This window comes from Corvus cornix, chromosome 2 (genome assembly GCF_000738735.6).
Source record: "Corvus cornix cornix isolate S_Up_H32 chromosome 2, ASM73873v5, whole genome shotgun sequence".
NCBI classification, from domain to species: Eukaryota; Metazoa; Chordata; class Aves; order Passeriformes; family Corvidae; genus Corvus; species Corvus cornix.
Window position 1 is genome coordinate 4,368,801 of NC_046333.1, and position 20,050 is coordinate 4,388,850.

General features: G+C 48.6%; 1 protein-coding gene across 1 annotated transcript; it reads left to right on the forward strand.

Moving 5' to 3' along the window:
* The first annotated feature begins 351 nt into the window (after window positions 1-351).
* On the forward strand, window positions 352-18,837 carry LOC104686415 (cryptochrome DASH-like). The gene is made up of 14 exons (XM_010394823.3): window positions 352-455; window positions 568-740; window positions 1,874-1,967; window positions 2,269-2,399; window positions 3,406-3,554; window positions 4,513-4,601; window positions 6,632-6,705; window positions 8,355-8,444; window positions 10,501-10,580; window positions 11,843-11,902; window positions 12,937-13,094; window positions 15,930-16,049; window positions 17,041-17,217; window positions 18,426-18,837. The coding sequence occupies exons 1-14, from the start codon at window positions 390-392 to the stop codon at window positions 18,531-18,533; spliced, it is 1,569 nt and encodes a 522-aa protein (XP_010393125.1). The 5' UTR covers window positions 352-389; the 3' UTR covers window positions 18,534-18,837.
* The last annotated feature ends 1,213 nt before the right edge of the window (window positions 18,838-20,050 follow it).

Consider the following 20,050-nt stretch of genomic DNA (forward strand, 5'->3'; position numbering starts at 1 on the left):
AGGGTCGCTGTCACCGTGGCTGAGCCTCAGCACGACGGGGCCGCGCTGCAGCGCGGAGCGAGGCGGTTCCCTGATGCTGCTGAGTGAAAGATGAAGAGATTTAAAAAGATAAAGAGGTTAAAAAAACCCCCAGCAATAAGTGTGACCGGCCGGGGCAGGGCTCTGGTGAGACGCGGGGGGACCCCGAACCGAGGGAATCGACCTCGTCCCCGTCCTGCTGCCCTCCAGGGATGCTGGATAGGACTTGCCCGTCCCACGGGGAAGCGCTGGGGGCGGACGCGGGGATCCGGAGGCAGCACGGCTCCTCCCCGGCGGGGCGGGATGAGGGGCCGGGCAGGGGGAGGGCTGAGCCGGGCCGGGGGAGGTGGGAGAGGCCACGCCGAGGGACCATGTCGGGGACAGCGGGCACGGCCATCTGCCTGCTGCGCTGTGACCTGCGCGCCCACGACAACCAGGTAGGGACCGCCGGGGGTTTCTGTAGGAATAACCGCGCTGTTGGGCAGGATGGGGAGGGATTCTCCCTGCATCCTGCCCCGGGAGCTCTCACGGCCCCCTCCTTGTTTCCAGGTGCTCCACTGGGCTCAGCACAACGCGGATTTCGTGATTCCCCTCTACTGCTTCGACCCGCGGCACTACCTGGGCACTCACTGGCACGGCTTCCCGAAGACGGGACCCCACAGGCTCAGGTTTCTGCTGGAAAGTGTGAAGGATCTGAGGGAAACGCTCAAGAAAAAAGGAAGGTAGTTGAGAAAGCACCGTGCAAAATGACACATGTATTCCTATTTTCCTTCTCTTTTTCAACACATACCCGTGCTGTGACTCGGGTCATGTCGGGTACTCTGGGCTCTGATGGTGGCTAATTTCAGAGAGGCACAGCCTTTCCATTAGGTACAGTAGGGTCCCATGTGTAGCCCCTGTTCAGGTGACCTGCTGTGGTCACCTGCACGGGGAACAAAGAGCCATCCAGGCTTTGTGCCATGTGGGTTTTGCTTTCTGGAGCTCAGATACCCCAGAGGAGTGTCAGCCTTAAGTGCTTTGCCCAGAGTGCTGACAGTGGGGAACACGAAAGGCAGACTTTTGAGATGTGGGCAGTTACAGTAGCCGCTGTAACCTGGGGTCTTCCTTGTCCCTGGAGAGTTTTCCCTGGGAGCTGGCTTGAGACAAACCAGCATGGATCCTGGCTTCTGAGACTGGACAGTTATATTTGCTTTTGCCCTGTCCCACTAAACCCAGTCTCTAGGTTACTACGTGGGAAGGAGGTCTTCAGATATCCTAGTTTATGATGCCTTTAGAAGCGTAATTGGGGTAGACCAGGGCCTGATGAATCCATTACCAGATGTTATCTGGCTTAGCAGAGCAAAAGATCACAGAGTCATAGAATAGTTTGGGTTGGAAGGGACTTTAAAGGCCATCTAGTCCAACCCCCTGCAGTGAGCAGGGACATATTCAGCCATGTCAGGCTCAGAGCTCCATTCAGTCTGACCTTGAATATTTCCAGGGGTGGGGCTCCCACCACCTCTCAGGGAAACTTGGGCGAGATGCATCAGTCAGCTCTTGAATCTCTTTAGCTGTGAGGATGAACTGATTCACTTTTAGGTAACAGCCTGGCTTTGTGCCCAGTTATCCTTTCTAAGGCATCCAGAGTGGCAGAAATGTGTTTGACACAAACTAAGCCCCAGAGGCTTATAAACTCAGTTCAGGGGCTCCTAAAAAATGCAGGCTGGTCAAATCCTGTCTGTCTGCCCCCACACACTGTCTGTGCTTTGCAGAAAACTAGAGCACAAGTGCCTGCCAGGGATGGGACGAGGGCCTCTTTGTACACGTAAATAACAATAACATCAAACGTATTTCAGGCCAATATTTTGTATTTTAGTACCCTGGTTGTGAGGAAGGGGAAGCCAGAAGATGTGGTCCGTGATCTGATTACTCAGCTGGGCTCTGTCAGCTCTGTGGTTTTCCACGAAGAGGTAAGGGAAATACTCGAGTGACACAGTTAAAAGACAAAATTATGCCGTGAAGGTTTCTTCCACGACCAAGTGGTGATGCAGATCCTGTGTGTTCAGAGCCTTGCTTGGCTGTGGTGATGTTAACCTTGGGGAAACTGAGTAGTTCCGGAGATGGGGACTCCCTGAGAGGGAGTCCTCGATGGGGCAAAGGGATGAAGGTAAGGTGGGGAAGCATGAGGAGGGCAAGAGCCGGGACCAGGGTCAGTGTGCATGTGGGAACTGCATCTGTGCAGCCCTGGCCTCACTCTTTTTTTCTCTCTAGGCCACGCAGGAGGAGCTGGATGTGGAGAAGGGGCTGTGCCAAGTGTGTGGTCAGCACGGGGTGAAGATTCAGACATTCTGGGGGTCCACTCTTTATCATCGGGATGATCTTCCCTTCAGGCCTATTGACAGGTGAGCTGCTCCACGGTATCACCCCTCCACCCCTCCATTTGTTTCTCACTCAGGAGGGCTCCCAGTCATCTGGTCCCACAGGGAAAGGACCTATTAGTCCATCTATTTGTGCTCTTATGGAGCACTGCTGTCATGTTCAGGCATACAAAGGGGAAGTGGCACATTCGTCCTCCTGCACTCTTTTGTGCCTCAGTGTGTATAAAGCCAAGGTGTGTGTTTGACCATTCAAATTATGGGACTGAAAAAAACCTCTAAGATCATCAAGTCAAACCATTAACTATGCCAAGCCCACCACAAAACCATGTCCTTCAGTGCCACATGCACCCATCTTTTAAATCCCTTTGGCAGTGGTGACTCCCCCACTTCCCTGGACACCTCGTTCCAGCCTGACCACCCTTTCTGTGAAGAAACTTTTCCAAATATTCAATCTAAACTTCCCCTGGAGCATCTTCGTAGAATCATAGAAAGGTTTGGGTTGGAAGGGACCTAAGATTGTTTACTTCCAACCCCCCCTTTGTGGGTACTCTTCACGGCTCCCTCAGTAGTCACTTGAGGTGCAGTTGATGGAGTTGAGTGATTCATGGTACTCTCTAGAAAATGTATAAAATAAGGGCAGACAAGTCAGGCCATGAAAATGCCTGTTTTTCTCCTTTGACTGAAAAGGCACCAGGAGGATGTAGATTTTTTTACACTGAGATCAGCTGTGTTAATCAGAAGTTAGGTGAGTTAAATCAGGATCTCATGGATTTCCCCATCAGGGCACACCTTAGATTGAAAAGGCACAATTTGCATCAGAAGCAGAAAGATACTGGGCAAAGGACTGAGCTGCTGGTGGCTGTTATCCCCGGGGGCATCTGCCTCTATTGTGCCTGGCAGTGTACAAACAGGCATCACAAACTTGAGAGGACAGCCCGGAATGCTAATCCTCCTCCTGAGGAGGGGGGGGGGTGTGTGGAGGAGCCAGGGCAGCCGCCCTGCAGTGAGCTGGCTGCTCCTATTTGTGCAGGTTACCTGATGTCTACACCCACTTCCGAAAAGCGCTGGAATGCCAGGCCAAGGTCCGGCCAACCCTGCGGATGGCAGATCAGCTAAAGCCCCTGGCTCCAGGGCTGGAAGAAGGGAGTATCCCTACAATGGAGGATTTCGGGCAGAAGGGTGAGAAAACTTAATTTGGGAGTTGCTCTAATAAAATCCTGCTTAGATTCTGTTCTTAAAAATATCCTACTTAGGTCTGTTTTTAACAATGGGGTTTACAAAGCAAATTATTTCCTGCTGCTCCAGATACCCAGATGTTCAGCCAGTATGAAGTAGGTACCTGTACTGGCTGCACTTGAGCTCTGGTGGTTAATACAAACCCAGCATCTCGCACTGCACATTATATTTTGTCACAGAAAAGACGTCTCCTTGTAAAGATGCAGAGGCACCTAGTGCTCAAGAGATGCATGAAAGATGTTCCCTAAGGATGATTGGGTTATCATGGCCCTTTCAGTCTGGGAGGTGCTGCAGAAGCATCTGTCTCTAGTTGCAGGGTTAGTCAGATATTTGTCCTCACACTGAAAGAGAGTAGGTTTAGATTAGATGTGAGGAAGAAATTCTTCCCTGTGAGGGTGGTGAGGCCCTGGCACAGGTTGCTCAGAGAAGTTGTGGATGTGCCATCCCTGGAACTGTCCAAGGCCAGGTTGGACGGGGCTTAGAGCACTCTGGGATAGTGGAAGGTGTCCCTGCCATGGCAGGGGGTTGGAACTGGATGATCTTTAATGTCCCTTCCAACTCAAACCATTCTGTGATTCTGTGATTCTATGATACGTCTCTTACTGAGAACCAAAACACAAGAGGCAGTGGTTGCCCTTCAAGCTGTAACTAAGCCTCAGTTCAGTCACGCTGCAAACAAAGGTAAAATCCGTGTGGAGGAGCTGCCCTGCAGCTGGGTAGGAAACATCCTCTTAGTGATTTTTAATATGTTTGGTGTGACCCTTATTGTAAAGGAAGGCCACACAATCTTTTATGCTCCCAAAGCACACATTCCCACTGCTGAGCATCCCTAGGTTTTAAGCTGCCTGCTTTTGAGTTGCTTTCCCAAGAGGTAACAAGGTGATGGTGTTTTCTGTGGCAGATCCTGTGACTGACCCCCGAACAGCCTTCCCCTGCAGTGGAGGAGAGACCCAGGCTTTAATGAGGCTGCAATATTATTTTTGGGACACGGTAACTCTTATATTTCCTTGCCTACATCCTCCCCCTTGTACACACGGCTGTGCAAGTGGGTGAGGCTGCAATTTCACTTCCTAATAGTATTTCCTTAGCTCCCCTATAAAACTTCACAAAGGAGAGAATTAGCATTATTTCAGTTTTTCAGAGAGACAAACTAGACCAAAAAGAAGTCATCTGGGACTGGAGAATGTAAGCCAAATACTTAGGAACCTAGTTTACTGGCCATCCCTCTGAAGTATTTTTTTCCATTAACTTCTGGGACTTGGGACAAAATTTTTTAGCTGCTTTACCTTGATTTGCTCCTTCAATGCTCATGTCCCACATCATCAGCAATGTAGTTCCTCTGTTCTGGAGGAGTGAAAAGTGGCCCGAAGGGCTGGAATTGCAACTGGGGTGAGGAACAACCAACCCAAGATCTGCCTGCAGTTACAAATAGCAGGAGGTTTCTGTAGTCTGGTTTAAAAACTTGCAGCCAATAATGACAGCTACTGTTTGTTTCCTTGCTTTGGTGGAGTGAAGCTCCTGCTGATTGCATTTTGTCAGACAGTTTTTGAACTTCTTTCTGGTCTAGTTTGAGAAACTGTCTTAAATTTGCCTTGTCTGAATTGAAAAGACACGTGTGCTGATTTCCAACAGCATCAGACCCCAAGCAGCTTTGTGGATAAAGGAGGGAGCACCTCTCCAGCTGAGATGAGTTAAAAGTGTGGTGTTCCCAGTGCCTCACTGGGATAGCCTCAGGGCATCCTTTCAGCTGTGTTCCTGCATTCCTTTGCTTTTGGGGGAGCATTGTCCTGGTTTAACCCCATGAGGCAGCTCAGCCCTACAGCAGCTGCTGCCTCAGTCCCTGCCAGTGGGATGGAGGAGATTCAGAAGGATTAAAGTGAGAGAAGTCATGTGTTGAGGTAAAGGCCATTTAATAGGGAAAGCAAAAGCTGCGTGTGCAGGCAGAGTGAAGTAAGGGTTCATTTAATACTTTCCCACCAGTGGGCAGGTGTTCAGCCATCCCTGGGAAAGCAGGGCTCCATCACAGTTACTTGGGAAGACAAATGGCATCACTCCAGACATCCTCACTTCCAGCTTTATATGCTGGGCATGACATCATATGGTCTAGAATACCCCTTGGGCCAGCTGGGGTCAGCTGTCCCAGCTGTGTCCTTTTCCAAATCCTTGTCCACCCCCAGCCTACTCAGGGTGGGGTGGTGAGAGAAGCAGAAGAGGCCTTGAGGCTGTGTGAGCTCTGCTCAGCAGTAAGGAAAACATTGGTGTGCTATCAGCACTGTTTTCAGCACAAATCCAAAACAGCCCCAGAGTAGCTACAGTGAAGAAAATTAACTCCATCCCAGCCAAAATGAGTACCAGTGTGTGTAGCTTCTGCTCTTGGTCAAGCATTAATATAATCAGAACTGGAAAACCTGTTCCTTCTTTTTTTGTAATGCAAATATTGTCTACCCCAGGGAGTTTAGCACTTGTAACCTGGGCAGCAAAGGAGATCAAGGGGAGATTGGTCTTTCCTCTGTACGGCGGTACAGAGTGGAATGCTCAGAACATGGAAGATCTGCATCCTGCTGTAAATGTGTGGAGCACAGAAAGAACAGCAGTCAGGCTTCCTGCAGCTGAGTGCTGGGTGCTGTCAGACTGGTTCTATAACCCCCAAACAAGCAGCTACTTGGACAAGGGAGCCTGCTGCCAGTTCCAGTGGTGCTTTTCAGTGGATTACTGATCCAGAATCAGATGGGAATGGGCAGGGAGCAGCACAGCCAGGTGCACAGTGCTTGTAGAAAGAAACGTGCTATAGGCTGAACGGGGAGCACAGCTTGTGACACACATCCCAGAGCTCTAATGGAAACTGCTGGCCTGATTAATCCCTGTGTGCTGGAGGCAGGAGTTGGGCAGCTGTGCAATCCTTGCAGGCAGCCATGAGAGGGAGCCCAGCCCTGCCAGATTGCTCTGGCTCCAGAAGGAAAGAAAACATTTAGCAGGTTGCTTGTAAAGTATTAAAACCTTTTGTTCTTTTGCTCTCACAGAACCTGGTTGCATCTTACAAGGAGACTCGGAATGGGCTGGTGGGAATGGATTACTCAACCAAATTCGCACCATGGTAAAGATTTTTGTTGAGACTGGAAAATCCTTGTCTGCTCTCATCCCAAACTGATGTTACCTGTCTGCTGGGTGCTGCTGGGCATGGGTAGGGATCTAGGTGTAGTTCCTTTGGCCCTTTTTGTTGTGGTAGAGCAGCTCTGAGGCTGCACTTGCCTGGAACTGCTGCAGCGAGGCAGAACTGTGCCAGGAGCTGGGTGTGCTGGGAGCACCAGTGTGGACAGGGAGCAGGAGGGACTCACCATTTGCCTTTGGCTTTGTGCTGCTTTGTGTGGGAAGGGAAAGGCAGGGAAGCAACCCAGCTTCAGTGTGTTGGTAGGGCTGTAGCAGAACTCAGCCTAATCCTGGTTTCCTGAATTCCTGGCAAATCACCCCACCTCACTGCCATTCTCCTTCTGTGGGGTGAAGAGACACTTCTGATTATTCCTGTTGGAAAGGATCTTTTGTTTGGGTAAATATGTTGATTTTTCATTAGGGGGTTTAGTCCCAGGTGCTAGAAGGGGCAGAGTTAATTCCAGACTGGAACTGCAGCAGCAGAACACAGTTTGGCCTAAGCTGAGAGCATCTGGATTCTCCCAACAGAATTGCAATGAGAACCAAATTTCTGAGGCTGTCACGGGTCAGGATTTCTTGTTTCCAGCAAGCTTTGTGCTTTGATGGTTGCAGTGGATGGCTCCATCTGGTGGCACTTTGGGATCCTAGGACTGCTGGCCCTGTGGAAGTTTGTTATTTGTGGCCTCCACTTGAGTTTTTCCGAGCTGGCCATCTGCCCAGAGCAGCCAGTCCTGATCTGCCTGCCCCAAAATGTTCCTTTGTCACATAATCAAAATCAGAGCAGTTCAGGCTGCAGCCAGTCATTCCCATCTCATACTGGCCATTAGAGCTGGTCAACAATTAAGGAAAAACTCTTCAAGGCCTTTCTTCCTGTTTTCCACAATTCATTAGAACACCCAGTGTTTCCACAAGCTGTAGTGGAAATGGCAGTAAAATGCATTTCTAGGAAAATCAAGGTAAAGGTTGTTCCTTATCGCCCTGTGTGATGGGGTTGGAGTCTGCAAGTTCTTTCCTGTCTTGCAACTGCACTGATTTGGAACAAATGGAAGGAGCCCAGTGGGTTGAAATGCCAGAGCAGGGTTTGATTCCCTAGTTTTCCTGCCAGGGCTCTGATTTTCAGCAGTCACTTGCCTTCTGTGGTTGCTCAAACGAGACACTGAGGTTCTGCAGGAAAAGGAGCCCTGAACTTATGATAAGGAGATTTGTGGTAAAAGGACAGGTAGGACAGGTAATACAGAGGTTGGCATTTGAGATCCTTTTCTGGGTTTGGCACTGGGTTTGTTAAATCATTTCGGCAAAACTTGTCAAACTTGTGTAAAATAATTTCTCCCCATAGCTTGGGGACTCCTGTAGCAGTCATACCCCAGGAAGGGGGGGATTTTGATTCTTTGAAGAGAATTCTCTCTCTTGAAGAGTTGCAGAGAAGTTACAACTTGAGTAAAGCTGTTTGGGAAGTCAGGGTCAGAACTGCAAAACAAGAAAAGCTTTTTAGACAACAACTCTAGACACAAAATTGCCCCTCTCCTCCCTCTGAGCTGACTGACATCAAGCTGTGAGTCCTGCATGGCATTCAGGACATCATTCCTCTGCTTTCAGGCTGGCACTGGGCTGCATCTCACCTCGGTACATCTATGAGCAGATCCAGAAGTATGAGAGAGAGAGAACAGCAAATCAGAGCACATACTGGTATGTCTGTGCACCATCAGCATGGCTTATTTTCTCTGAAAAGGAACCTGGCATTTCACGCACAGGAGGGTGATTTGTTAACTCTTTTAATAATTAATATTTGTTTTTCCTGTGCCTGCTGGCTGGTTCCTCTGGGTTGCACTGTAGTTCTCTTTCAGTATGGATTTATTAGTCTGTCTTTGACACCCAGGGGCTTTAGGCACTTTGTAAGTAAAGATTATGAATGCCAGTTGTCATTATTATTGCTGGGAAACCATGGTGCAAGATTTTTGAAAACAAGCTCAGCAAATCAGCACCATCCATCTCTGTGTTGTTATTACGGGCTGAATGAGAAGGAAGAATAATTTACAGATTAAAGCCAAAGGGTTTCTCATGCCAAGGATATGAGCCCAAAAGTCTCAGTGACTGTGTGACTTGTACAAATCTCACAGTGTTTGAAGGTCCCATGGCCACAAGTCCAGCAAGTGGCCCCATGTTTGCTCAGCTGCCTGGCCATGACCACCACGCCAGAGCAGAGGGGAAGAGGGCACAGGGAATTGGGTTTAATGCATCCCACCTTGCCACCCATGCTCTTCCTCGCCTCTCCACTGCCTGCTGTCCTGCCTGCAGGTCCTCCTGGGGGAATCTGGGGATGGTTGAACTCAGTTTATCCATCCCTGGGCTGGCCTCGAACTTGCTCAGATCTGCCCAGACACTGTGAATCAGAACCTGGAACTCTAATAGAGAAACAGGTTCATGTTAGAGCCTGGCCTAACACGAGACCTGGATGGGAAAAATCCTAAACCGTAACGTCTGTGCAAACTGGAACTAAATATTCATTTTGGTTTGTTATGTTTGCAACATGTCAAACAGCACAGTGGTTGGTGAAGAACAGGCAGAACACTGCCAACCATTCTAGCCAGAATGCTCAGTTTCATTAAAATTCAAATGACAGATAAAATATCAACACCCATGAAGTGTATGTTTGGGTTTTTTTTACTTCAAAGACAATTAAGAGAGGAAAGATTTCAAAAAATGAACATACTCCTGTTTTCCATGTAACAGTCAACCAGCCTGCTGGCAGCTGGCATGCCATGGTGATTTTAGCATTTTAAAGTGCTCAGGAATTATGAAAATGAAGCTGTCAAACTCCCAAGAAGTCAATTGTACAATGAAGTACAGGTGGCTGCACATGAGGGACTCATTGAACCTCAGTATTATGACATTACTTTTTAAGATTTGGACAGTGTCCTGTTCAGGTTGGACATGAGGAGGAGTTTCTTCACAGACAGGGTGATTAGACATTGGAATGGGCTTCCCAGGGAGGTGGTGGAGTCACTGTCCCTGGAGGTGTTTAAGGAAAGACTGGACTCAGTGCCATGGACACAGTGGTGTTTGGTCACAGATGGGTCTGGATGATCTCAGAGGTCTTTTCCAACCTAACTGATTCCCTAATTCTGTTCAGTAACCAGATTTTCCAGAAGGATCTTGTCAGCCTAAAAATCAGCTGAACAGAATGCTTCCCATATGGCAGAGAGCTGAAGCAGGCCTCTGAGGCTGATGTGCCATCATTTCATAAGAAACGCTTTTTATATAAAAGTTTTTATATAAAACTGTCTATTTTCCGTGGGCCTAGCACCTGATCTCAGGGGCTGGAGCACTGTCAACCAGTTTCGAAAGGTGTCTTAGAGTCCCTTGCAAAGGTTATTGCTTAAATCAATGCAAAGCTCTTAGGAATGTGCTGATGTGCTCGTTCCTGCGGAAGTGTGAAGCTGAGTCAGGCCCTCGCCCTGGAGGATTACATCCCACTAGGGATGGAGGAGGAGCACGTTTCCTGAAACTCTGCTCCTGCACACGAGCTAAGGAGAGCTTCCCAAGTGATTCATGCAGAGTTTGCCTTCCCTGTAATCCAGGTAAGTAGGCTCGGAGAAAGAACTGGTGTCATGGGGAAGGTCCCTGAAATCGCTTGTCATGAATAAACCTCGAGGTGTTAATGATGGGTTGTATGGAAGCGAAATCCCAATTCAGGAGTCATATCTGACCCACAGTGAAATGCAGAGATGGCTTTGTGTTTCAGGGTCCTGTTTGAGCTGCTGTGGAGGGATTACTTTCGGTTTGTGGCCCTGAAGTACGGCAGAAGGATTTTCTCATTAAGAGGTGTGTATGGATCACCACACTGAGAGGGGAAAGGTACTCTCTTACAACAGGGAAAGTGAGAGAAGAGGCATTAAGGCCTTAAGGCATTAAGTTGTACAAATGTTCTTCTCACAGTGCTTGTGTCACCACCCTGGGATGCTGCTGGGGACTCTCTGTTAGCACAGAAGTGCCTCAGCACCACAGTGCTGGACACTGAGCCCCAAATCTAATTAGATATGGGGAGTATTATTGACACATGTCCATGGGAAACAGCAGCACAATGAGAGCGAAGATGCTGTTTCCAGAGACATTCCACCTTTAAGTAGAATCCAGGCTTCAGGCTTGCCCAAGTTCCCCAGAGGACCTGGGATAGAGCAGGAACTGAGCCAGCAGGAGGAATCCCAAGAAACCAGATATTGCACTACATAGGAACCAGAATGAGATTCAGCTCCAGCCCCAGTGACAGGAGTGTGCATGTGAAATGGGGGTCTGAACACTCAGTGCAACAACAAATACCCAGTCCATATGTTGGAAGATGCTTGTGCTGGGTGAGCTGTTCTGCAGCTGATGCTGCACTGGCTTAGATGCCCCAGGGCAGCCTGCCTCGCATCCAGCTGTGGCTGCAGAGGGACACGTCTCCTTCAGGGCCTGTGTCACATCTGCCAGGCCTGTGTGGCTGTTCTGATGGCACTGGATGCCAGTAGTGAGCCTAATATTGAATGGTTGTAGCTAGAGCTGAGTTGTCCCTGCTGCCTTTGCTCCACTGCACTGAAGGCTGTAATTGCCAGTGGATCCTGCAAACATTAAATCATCCCCCTCATCTGTTCCCATCCCACTGCAGGGGCAAAATTTTACCTGGGGCTTCTGCCAGGTAATTCTGTGTTTAGTACCTGCTACAGAAATGGATTTCACAAAAATATTGTCCTGGAGTAAAGCTGAAAAAGAAAACACCAGCGTAAGCCAGAGCACATCTCCATCCACTTGTGAGGTCTGAGTCACTTTAATTTAAAAAAAAAAAAAAAAAAGGCAAACACCAGCAAAACAAACAGTCAAAATCCACTAGAACTTGAGCACCCTCTGTGTGCAAAAGACACCCCTTTGGAATACTTGAGGGGAGGAATGGGTCACCTCTAAACCTGTGCAGAAGGTTTGTTTGTCACGGCACTGAGCAGCTGAGTTTCACCCTCATGCCTTGTGTCCACCAAGCACCCCTGGCTGTGTTGTTGTATGAGGAACTGACTGTCAGTGTTTCTTCATCAGCAGGTCATTATTTTCCTCCACAGGGCTTCAAAGTAAAGAGATCCCCTGGAAAAAGGACCTTCAGCTCTTCGACTGTTGGAAAGGTCAGTAGAAACCGCAGGTTTGGCTGGGTGTGTTTTGTTTTCCACGTGTCTGTTGGGGCTCACACATGCCCCACACTGACTCTGGTCTCTGTAGGGGACCTGCCAGCATGGTCAGGGCTGGCATTTAAACTGGCATCACCAGGGATGAATGTGTGTGGCTTCCCTTCCCAGACTGAGCACCGTACAGGAGCAGCTCACAGGGTTACCCTGCTTTGTGAGGTGCACTGCAGGTAGATTTTCCTGCCCAGGAGGGAGTGTTTGTGACCTGCTGGTCCCTTCTGTTTAGTCACACAGAGGCTGACCAGCCCTTCTTATCAATGTTAGATTGCCAAGCCTGCTATGTTTGGTTCTGTTTGCTTTTGGTTACAAGGTTACAACAGATTTAGACTAAATCTCATCTTTTGTAATCCCACAGCCTTTTCTTTAGCTTTTATAACTTTGTTGTTGTAACATGAATAGCAAGCATAATACCTCAAAATTTGGAGGGACTGACAGATTAAAGTATCAGAATCGGTGAAATGCACACCTCTGTATCTTTTTTCATGTTAATGCCATGTGTACCCGTTTGCACACAGGATAAAATAAATCATCCAGGCACAATAAATCTTTTCCTTAACAACGGACAAACTCTACTTTTCAGGTACTAACCCTAGGGGACTTGTCCAGTACATCCTCTGTTAGTCACCTGTCAAGAATCTTTCTGTTCTTGGCCCATCTCACTATTGTCTACATATTTATTTTACTCTGCAAAATTCCCTGCAACACACCCGATTCTTTATCCAGTCTGAGATTTTTCTGTACCTGTTTTATTTTTTCCTAGCCAAAGCTTCTCCTCAGCTTAATTTTCAGTATGGTATCCCATTTAATTTCCAGTGGATCTTAGTGGCTGCACTCCAGCTAAACCACACTGAAATCTCTCCCTGCCACTGTGCACTGGCACTGTCTTGGAAATGGCTGTGAATACATGACCACAGGCTGGTTTATGAGTGCCCAAAAACATCCTGTTATCCCAGTGCTGTCTTTTGTCTCTGCAGAGGGCAAAACTGGGGTTCCTTTTGTGGATGCCAATATGCGGGAGCTGAGTGCCACGGGCTTCATGTCGAACAGAGGGCGGCAGAACGTCGCCAGCTTCCTCACCAAGGACCTGGGGCTGGACTGGAGGATGGGGGCAGAATGGTTCGAATACCTGCTGGTAAGATTGGTCCCTTTGTGTACCTGGAGTTTAATGGCAGGCAGGAGGACAGCCCTGATTAATAAGAAAGGATACAGGTGATGATCAGTAATTTTCAGGCTGATACAAGACCATGTATATACTCTGCAGGGTATGAACTTCCCAAAGCTTGCATAAGTAAAGGGAATTTTGCCACAGTGAAGCTGCCATCAACCAAGATGTAGCTAGGAAGTTTGCAGTAAAAGTGTTGATCCTCTGTGTAGGGTTTTAGCCAGAGATCCATCGCACTGGAGAAAACATTCAAACATAAATTAACAATGCTCTGTTTTGCTCACCCCAGAGGCTGGGGAGGAGGGGAGCCCAGAAATAGAAGATAAAAAGAAATGTGTGCTGGCACAGTGTCTGTGCATTGATAGCTGTGGACAGAGAAGCCATCTAGTCAAGAACAGGCAAGTAGGGACAATAGCTGGATCAGCTTCCAGGGAGCTCCACCCTGGCTGCAGGCATCCTCCTTCATTCTGGGGTGTTACAGGCCTCCCTGCCAAGTGGAGCACCAATTGCTCTCTCATATATCAATCAGCAGCTGTGTGAGCTCAGTTGAATGGCTGGGTCACTTCTCCAACCTCAGTCCCCACAGATTCTCATGGCACTGACTGAAAAATGCCAAACACTCACATCAGCCTCACATTAAAGGTCTTATCTGTGGGATACAGGAGGCTACTGGCAATCAGAAAATTTTCCACTCAGAGTGCTGGAGGGACAGAACAAGGCAACTGGGCTTTCTGTTATCTACAGTTAAAAGAGACCTTTTGTGTGACTGTAATTTTTTTTTAACTTCCTTGGCGCTGGGCTCTGACATGGCTTTGGCTGCAGGAGGAAACTCTGGGTGCTCTCCCACACCAGTGCCATGAGCAGCAGTGGGCTTGCACAAGAACACAGTGCAGGACTTCAGGATCCTCCAGAAAGGGCTTTTGGTAGCTCCATGCAGTGATGCTTTTCCAGATAAGAGCAAGAGCCTTCCACAAGTCTGTCCTATTCCACAAGTGAGGAAGACCTGGAAGGTCTCACACTAGAAGGATGCTCCCTGTGTTATCTACATTTATTCCTAAGGACATGAATGCTACCAGCCTTGCTGGAAGCAGGATTTAGCACTCTGCACTTGCCCTTTCACCTCAGGGAGCCCCAGATGCTGATGGACACGGTAGGTTGGTGTGGCACAGGCTGATCCCTGTGCCCATCTGTCCCATTCTTTCTGCTTGTGTCACACAGCTCTGTCATTGTGGCCTGGTGACAGAGCAGCACACAGGAGACATCGGCTTAGTGGGGAAGACATAGCTGTAGAAGGGTAGAGGCCAGTACAAAGCTGAAACTGTCTCACTTGCCTCTAAAAAAAGGAAAGCAATACCTATTTCATCTCCAGTACTGCCAGCAAAGGCCCACAAGTGTATGTGTGTGCCATCCACACCAGACAGGCAGGGAAACTGAGGCACAAGCCCTCTGCAACCCTCTGGAGCCAGGGGAAAGGCCAGAGACCACTGGTGTCCTGAACTGAGAATATCTCAGCTCTGACTTCATTGATCTCATTTGCAGGGTCAGGCCCCAAGGAAAGGCAGAGAAACAAACAGAAGAGAATGCCAGGAAGGGCCAAGGCTGAGGGGGAAATGAGCCTGCCTTCTCCAGGCCCCCTTGGATTTGCCCTCGCCTCCCACACACACTTTCCTGCATGTTAATCACACAGTCAGGCCTCCGATGGCATCTTTCTTCCTCCTTATCTCACCAGCTGGAGGAAGTGAGCTGGGAAGGGGAAGCCTGGTGCACAGGGAGCAGAGCTGGCTGCTGCTCACCCTGACCCCAGCACTCACTGGCTCTGCAGAGAAAGGGCAGCTTGACAGAGCCCATTCCCTGAGCCTTCTGCCATCCTGGTGCATTGAGCTCCTCACTCCAAGGAGTGGCTGAGGTATTGGAAACACCTCTGTGTGGACTGGTTGCTGCTGTGGCTGCAGTAAAGGGAGAAGAGAACCGCAGTGAAACAGCTCCGTCTGCCGCAGCTGCTGCTTTTGCAGCACAGACACCCCTAGGAATGCTCAGAGATCCCACACCCTCCTTGCTATCACTTCACTTCCCTCCTGAGCTGGGTTTGAATTGTCCTACAACTGGAAAACTTCTGGTGTTGAATTTATGCCACCCTGCCCAGCTGAAGAGCATTCAGATGGGATCATGTTCTGCTCTCATTTGTGCCTGTTCCAAAAGCCCTGCTCCATTTTATATAAGCATCCTTGAGAGCTTTTTATTTGTTTAGATGAGGAATAACTTGACAATGGGAAAAAACTGCAGTGTTTGTATCGTTTGCATTGTCATATACACTGTGTGGTTTGTCTGCCCAGTCTGAGTTAGACTTCTCTCCAAACTGCCTAGTAGGATCTGCAGAGATGATTTTGCCAGTGTGTGGTATCTGGGTAACTGGTCAGGAAGGATTTTCTCTCACATTTGAATACTTCCTTTTGGAATATGAGCATTCAAAACCTAGGGCTACTTGTGAAGTCTGCCAGATGATGGCAGAAAGAAAAGGATTTTCTTTAAAAGAAGGAACACTGAGACAGAGACTTTTATCTGTCTCATCAACCTAAGGATCACGAATTGAAGTAGCCTGGGAAGCCGATCCCAGCTGTAAGAAGCAGCCATGCAGGTCCTTTTCTGAGCCAGATGCCTGTACCTACCGTGGAGACCCCTGACCACTCCAGTCTGGCTGGAGTGAATCCCATTCAAGGAATTTTCCCCTTGAGCTAAAGGATGGATGAGAAGATTCACCAAGGGCCAGCCCAGCTCTTCTGACTGTTTTCTCCCTGTGTTCTCAAGGTGGATTACGATGTTTGTAGCAATTATGGCAACTGGTTATACAGCGCTGGCATTGGCACGGACCCACGGGACAACAGGAAGTTTAACATGATCAAACAAGGCCTGGATTACGATGGGAATGTAAGTCTTGCTTGGCTGTTTTACAGGGATGAGTGAGTGAAGGACGTGGTGCTTTCAGGCAGCAGAGGAGATCAATGTGTTGTGTAGATAGAAAACCAGTTCTTGTGTGTCCTGGCCAACAGTCAGGCAGGTTCCTTGTTGTGTACTGGAAGATGTGACTTTAACAACCTGCTGCTGTCCCCAGGGAGGCTGGAGCTCCCCATACCCTTCCTGGTCAGTGTGTTTAGTGTTTCATCACCATTTTTTTCGAGTCACAGCTACATCCCATCAGGACCTCACACAGATGCTTCCCTGCTTCCCTGAGCACGGAGCAGCTTCTTGGAGAACTCAGGAGTTACCAGAGAGACAGAATTGCTCCTTGAGAGGTGCTGAAGAGTAGATTAAACCTGTGACTCCTCTGACTATCCTCTCTTAAATGCTGGGAGCAGAAAAATTGCCCTTTGCATGTGTTTAGCCAGTGTTTTACACACTGGATTACCTGTTTCCACACTATTCTTTAGCTTCATGTCAGGCTGTGCTGTTGCCTTTGGCACTGTAGCTGGCAGGATTTAACAAGAAATCAGAAATTAGTCCTAGTAGAGGACATAGCAGTAAAGTTAATAGGAGAGATTCAGGAACACAAGAGTGTGCAGCTGAGCTAGTCATCCTAATTTCCTTCAGTCACTGGAAACTTCTTGGGAGTGACTTAAGTTCAGGATGTCCCAAACAGGACAGGTGAACGGTGCTGAAAATTCACCTCTGCCTCCCTCCTCTGCTTGCAGAGTGAGCCTGGGAGAAGAACTCCAGCATCCAGGTCTCTCTTTAGGCACTAGTTCTGGGTAGAGGGTTTAGCAGGAGGGGCTAAGGCTTGTCAGAGATAACTGATGCTGTACACCACCAGCTTCTCTACGTGGAAATCCAGCTCCTCTCTTTCCCATTGAGAAAGAGCCTTGCTGGGAAGCACTTGCACATTGTTACTGAATGGATCCTGTCCCACTGGTTCTGTTTGCAGGGGGATTACATCCGGCTGTGGGTGCCAGAACTGCAGGGCATAAAGGGAGCAGACATCCACACCCCCTGGGTATTGAGCAGTGCTGCTCTCTCCCAGGCAGGAGTAACTCTAGGCGAGTCCTACCCACGGCCAGTGGTGACAGCCCCAGAGTGGAGCCGACACATCCCCCAGAGGCCTGTGAGTACTGGGAAGGCTGAGACGGGGTGGGAGGGCTCCAGGGGGCTGCTCTGCATCAGTCTCTGTGAGTTCTGCTCTTCTTTCTCAGGTGTAAAGGGAAAAAAGTTGTTTTAATGCAAGGTCACATTACATCACAGCAGGGACTGTGCAGCCAGGGTTATTTAGTTCTGTCTGTCCTGCCTGCTGTGGTGAAGGAGGCAAATTTTAGCTGCTTCTCTCTCCCTTGTATAGTCAGCAGGGCTTAGCCAGAGCATGTCCTTCAGAGCATCCTTCCCTGCCCTGGCAGTCCCACCCGAGGGCTGGGGTTTCTCCAAGGCCTCCAGTGGCCTGACCACTGCCCAGTGCAGATGGACAGAAGGGAGCCATCCCCCTGTTCTTTCTCTGTTCAGGAGTTGGAAGTAAAAGCAACCAACTTCCTGTTTGAGTGTGTCCAAACTGGAGTCAGCAAGACCTGTAAATATGGAGGCTGCTCCTTGCACTTTGCTTTTTGGGTGTATCTCCCCTTTAGAATGGGGGCAGAATGAGATGTTGATCCTGCAACATGTCAAGGCTTTTATCTGCTGCCTGGGATGCTGTTCTTAGAGGAGATGGGTATGGAAGGAAATGGATGTAACCAGTGGTTGTGTATTACAAGGAGTTTTCAGCATTTTGCCTTTCTCCCGTGCATCCATCCTCCTTCCTCCTGAGTGAGGATACTTTGTGGAGGCTCAAATTTAGGTGTTGTACCAAGTTGGTGACAAATGAAGCATGTCCCCATTTCAGGTTTTAATCCCAAGGTACAGTACCAAATTTTTTGGCCAGATTCCTTTGCCATGAGTGGAAAGTTTTGTGGAAGCAAAGCCTTCTGCTTCATCCATGCTGTTAGAGGGTCTGGATTAGTGACCTCCTGGGATCAGAGAAAGGCCTTTATGCAAGAGCCCCTTGGTGAGACACTGGTTTGAGGCAGTGATGAAACTTTAAGCCAAAAAGCTTCTCCATTAGGCAAAAGTTTAATTTTGATCAACTTTCCCAGCTCACCTTACCAGAAAACCCTGGTTTCCTAAATCCTAGCCTAGAGCAGTGCCTGTCAGGCCCTTCTGCCTTTTTTATGAACTTGGGAGGCAGAAATTCCACCTGCACGTTCTTTGTGCGTGTCAGCACTGCTTTGTGACCAGATTCACTCTGCAGCATCAGTAAATATCTCGCTGTTCCTCTGTCATTTGTCACAGGGAGGAAGTCCCCATCCCAGGGGCAGGAGGGGACCTGCACAGGTGCCAGCGCAGCACAAAGACAGAGGGATAGATTTTTACTTCTCTTGCAAGAAAGATGCTTGCTGAAGGCTGGAAGAGCACTCAGCAAGAGGTTTTGCTGCTGAGGGTGCCTGGATAATGGTTAATCACCTTGAACAAGCCAAAGATAGAGGACTGGCATGGTAAAGTCAGGATCTGCCCGTCTGGTGTTCCCAGGGACACTCGCTGGATGTGGGTATTTGCAGGTTGTGTAGCACCTCTCCTTACAATCTGGAGCTGTGGTTTATGTGGCAGGTGTTCAGTCAGAACTGAAAGTTCTTATGCTAATTTTTCATGTTTTAAAGTTTTAAACCCACCAATCATTGTGCAATTAAAAGTTTTGCTACTGGAATATTTTATCTTCCTCATTTCCACAGAGCTCCATAGACAGAGACTGCAAAGGATGTTCTTTTACTGTGTCTCCTGCAGCACTTTGGAGAAAGAGTATGTTCCTCCTGAAAACTTCCTTGGAGTACCCTGTTGTACCTTGCAGTACCCTGTTGTTTTTGGTAGCAGCCTGGAAGCTGAAAAATGTTCAGTTCATAGCCAAGAATTGTGTTTTGTACTCAGCATCAAAACCAGTTTGAAATGGATCCCTAACCATTTTTAGGACTTTATGCAGAATGTTGTACTTGCTGGAAGAGTTTGGGAATTTGGAGATGGTCATATCTGTGCTGTCATGGAGCATTGTCATCTGAGGGCAGCCCAGATCTGAACACTTTGACCACCAAAGATGGGACGTGGTTCTGGATTTATTACTACTAGAGATCCATTGGGCCTGTTTTGTAAAGAATAACTGTAATACTGTAAAAACTCTGAATGCTCTGGGTTGACATGTTCAGATCTGGATGAGAAATGAACTGACATTGAATACAAGAGCAAGTTGTTCAGCCAAAAGCAGACAAACAGAGTGATTTTGAACACACACCCTGTCAGAGCCACATTAATATTTCCCCTTTTTGTTGTATTAGGGGGCTGGGCAGGGATGTAGCCATCAGGGGGTGATTTGAGGGGGAATAGAGTGAAACAGCCTTAGTGACAGCACTGTTCTCTCTGGCATAAGTGTCTCCTGACACACAGCACAGATCTCTGTCCAGGCCACTCCAGAACTACATTTGGACAAAGCCCAGCAGGAGCATCACAGAATCAGTTAGATTGGAAAAGTCCTCTGAGATCGAGTCCAACCCGTGACCCAACACCACCTTGTCAACTGACTGTGGCACTGAGTGCCACGTCCAGTCTTTCCTTAAACACTTCCAGGGACAGTGACTCCACCACTTCTCTGGGGAAGCCAATTCCAATGTAATCACTCTTTCAGTGAGGAAATTCTTCCTGATGTCCAACCTAAACTTCCCCGGCACAGTTTAAGACTCTGTCATCTTGTCCTATCATTTATTGCCTGAGAGAAGAGGCCATGTGCACCTGGCTACACCCTCCTGACAGGAGGGAGTTTTAGAGAGTGATAACGTGTCCCCTGGGCTTCCTTTTCTCCAGACTGAACACCCCCAGCTCCCTCGGCCGCTCCTCACAGGACTTGTGCTCCGGACCCTTCCCCAGCTCCGTTC